Source organism: Triticum dicoccoides, chromosome 5A (genome assembly GCF_002162155.2).
Source record: "Triticum dicoccoides isolate Atlit2015 ecotype Zavitan chromosome 5A, WEW_v2.0, whole genome shotgun sequence".
In the NCBI taxonomy this organism is placed as follows: Eukaryota; Viridiplantae; Streptophyta; class Magnoliopsida; order Poales; family Poaceae; genus Triticum; species Triticum dicoccoides.
In genome coordinates, this window is record NC_041388.1 from 642,716,053 (window position 1) to 642,719,143 (window position 3,091).

Below are 3,091 nucleotides of genomic sequence, written 5' to 3' on the forward strand. Positions count from 1 at the left end.
GGGGATGCTCATGCTCATGCTCATGTACACGGGCAGACCAACAAAAAAGAAGCTTTCTGTGGCCAGCAGATGAGGCGGGTCAGGATCGAGGCTTGGTTTAGGTGCATTGACAAAAATCCTGCACCTCCAGCTAGTTGCGGGCTAGGGTGGAGCGAGGTGGTTCGGCCGGGCGGTCAAATTCTCTGGCGTCGGACTCGCGGCATTGGGGCAACCCTAGCTCGTTGGGGTTGATTGGTGTGTGCTACTTCTTGAGCTTGCGTTGTTATTTCCCTTGAAGAGGAAAGGGTGATGCAGCAAAGTAGAAATAACTATTTCCCTTAGTTAAGAACCAAGGTATCAATCCCGTAGGAGGAACAAGCAAGTCTCCAATAGATGCACCTACACAAACTAATAAACACTTGCACACAACGCGAAAAAGGGGTTGTCAATCCCTTTATGGTCACTTGCAAGAGTGAGATCTAATAGAGATAGACATAAAAGAGAAATAAAAGGCAAAATAAAGTAAAGGTAAATAAATTGCAACAAGGTATTTTCAGTTTTTGCTTTTATATATCTTAAAATAATATGATGAAAAATAGACACGGGGGCCATAGGTTTCACTAGAGGCTTCTCTCTTGAAAGAAAACATATGGTAGGTGAACAAATTACTGTTGAGTAATTGATAGAAAAGCACATAGTTATGACGATATCCAAGGCAACGATCATGATGATATGTGTTTTGTCACAATTATCATCATGGAAGTGTCACTTCCATTACAGAAGAAGTTTTCATTTGGGGCATAATGTCACAGATGTGTCCTTTTTTGTAGTTACTGCTCCGACCTCAATACACTGTTGACACTTGGAGCCTTGTAAGTCGACGTTGTAAAGTTGTGTAGATCAACAAAGCACTCTTTTGTAGAACATTTTCTGTCCTGCTATTCTTGGGTTGTAAAAGTATATGACAGGTTGATTTCTTGTGTTGGCGTGTGCCGTGGTCTGTCTGGATACAGTGGTAATTCACTGTACCCAAACAGGGTGCTATAGATACATTGGAGACATATAAACTGACACCTTATAAATAGGCCACATTGTAATAAGTAGCATGCATATTTACCATTGACACATATAAACAAATATAAAAAAGTAAATAGTTAAATATATTTATTCAATGAGTTTAGTATTGTTTTGCATAATTTGTAGGAGAAAGGCGAGGAGCTCTTCAGACTTTCTAATATTTTGTGATATATTGTTTTTTAACATGATACTATAAAGCATTTCCTTGCATTTATAAACCTTGAAAATAATGGATGCAATATATTTCAATATATGAACATTTATAACTCTTCTTATCCCTCCCACCCACCACATATCGTCACTCTCCCCTAATCCTCTATGCCGCCAATGTTCTTCTTCCCACCAACCCTCCATCACCTCTATCATGCTACCCAACACACCCATCTATCAATATAGAAGCGGGGAATATTGCAGATCTGGAATGATAGATCATTATTTAATAAAATCTCCCAATATTGGTTTGCCATATTTATTTGAGTGGAGAGCGGTGCGGATTTTTGCAGCGTGAAGGCGATGGAGATTGGTTGGCCATGGGTTGTGTTTCCCCTTCGGTCCTCTATATATAACACAACATAATCAGGGTACAAGGCACACCAGCACCAAGCAGTCAAGCAACAAGAGCAGAAATATCTCCATTCTCCTCGTCCTCGAACTCCTCGTCCTCCATCTTCTCCAATGTAAGTTCTAGCCTTAGCCTTCATATCCCTATTCCATTCTTTCTTTCTCGATATTTTTTGATCATCCACCCTTTGTAGTTTTTGTATCCATGTATTATATACATGAGTTTACAAGAGGTGAGGTTATATATGTGTAGGGTCGAAGTAGTTCATTTTGATCTATATAGTACACTTGTTTTGACAACCATGTTCTTGCCTCTATATATACGTGTTGCCATTTTTTATGATTTTGTTTCTATGTTGATGTTATTTTGCTTCATCTATTTTTTGGAGCTACATGATTCAGTAAATGGAAAGAACATGCAAAACTAATCATGCATATAACAATCGATCAATCTGTATGACAGAAGGTACCAGATTTCTCCTATTGCTTTTTCATCATATTTTGCGAATTCTATATTGGTGAAACTATGATGTTACTAATTAATACTACATTTTTCTATTGACTCTTTTCAAGAATAACAATCTCCTTGCTTATATTTGGCATGAGTGTGCAAGGGAATAACTAATTTCTTCATTCTATTTTCTAATTCGTTTAGTTGATCATGGCATTCAAGGCCCAAGGATCCTCCTCTGTGAAGGCGCTAGTTGTTGAGGATGACACCGTTCAAAGGATGGTCCTCTCGACAATGTTACTCAAATTTGAATGTGATATTACTCTCGCCAAGAATGGAAAAGAAGCAGTTGACCTATTCCTTGAGGGGAAGAAGTTTGACATTATTTTGTGCGATAAGGACATGCCCATCATGACTGGTCCTGAGGTGCTTAGCTTCCCCTTTGGATTTTCAATGTCTACATTTTTTAGCAAAGTATTGATCTAAGCATAAGTCCTTGTTTTAAGTTTGCAAATAAACTAAAAATTCTTTTGTTGTGTTGCTTCACAGGCAATTGTAAAGATTCGTGCTATGGGTGAAAGTGATGTGAAGATTCTTGGGATGTCGGCTAATGACGATGCCATGGAGGTGTTCATAAGTGTTGGTGCTGATGTTTTTGTGCCCAAACCAATGAAGGTTGAGTATCTCGGGTCTATAATTAAGGAAATAATCAACAACAAGAAGAACACCATGGACTAGCACAATCCAACTTGCTTGAGGGTTGAGAAAACATTTTTCTGCTCATGGAACTATGTTTATTATGTATGCATTGTCATGATGTTTTGTTTCATTGTGTTGTTTAATTTTGAAAGAATAATCTTAAAGTTTGTTCACTATTAGCAAGAAGAACATGAGACGCTATCCTTGATTTTATGGCATTGATATACTGCTTGGTCGGCACTAATATAAATAGGCCGCAATATAATAAATACACTGGTGCGCGTCGGTGCTATACAAACGGTTTTAACGCCTTTCCGCGACGTT

General features: G+C 38.3%; 1 protein-coding gene across 1 annotated transcript; it reads left to right on the plus strand.

Annotated features, from left to right (window-relative positions):
• The first annotated feature begins 1,662 nt into the window (after positions 1 to 1,662).
• Positions 1,663 to 2,806, plus strand: LOC119300287 (two-component response regulator ORR42-like). Its single transcript, XM_037577306.1, has 3 exons — positions 1,663 to 1,733; positions 2,273 to 2,494; positions 2,618 to 2,806. The coding sequence occupies exons 2-3, from the start codon at positions 2,279 to 2,281 to the stop codon at positions 2,804 to 2,806; spliced, it is 405 nt and encodes a 134-aa protein (XP_037433203.1). The 5' UTR covers positions 1,663 to 1,733; positions 2,273 to 2,278.
• The last annotated feature ends 285 nt before the right edge of the window (positions 2,807 to 3,091 follow it).

Bases quoted from the DNA above. Each gene is read 5' to 3' on its own strand.
- LOC119300287 (XM_037577306.1), top strand. From the start codon at position 2,279: ATGGCATTCAAGGCCCAAGGATCCTCCTCTGTGAAGGCGCTAGTTGTT. The intron at 2,495-2,617 runs GTGCTTAGCTTC...GTTGCTTCACAG, and splicing joins CCATCATGACTGGTCCTGAG to GCAATTGTAAAGATTCGTGC.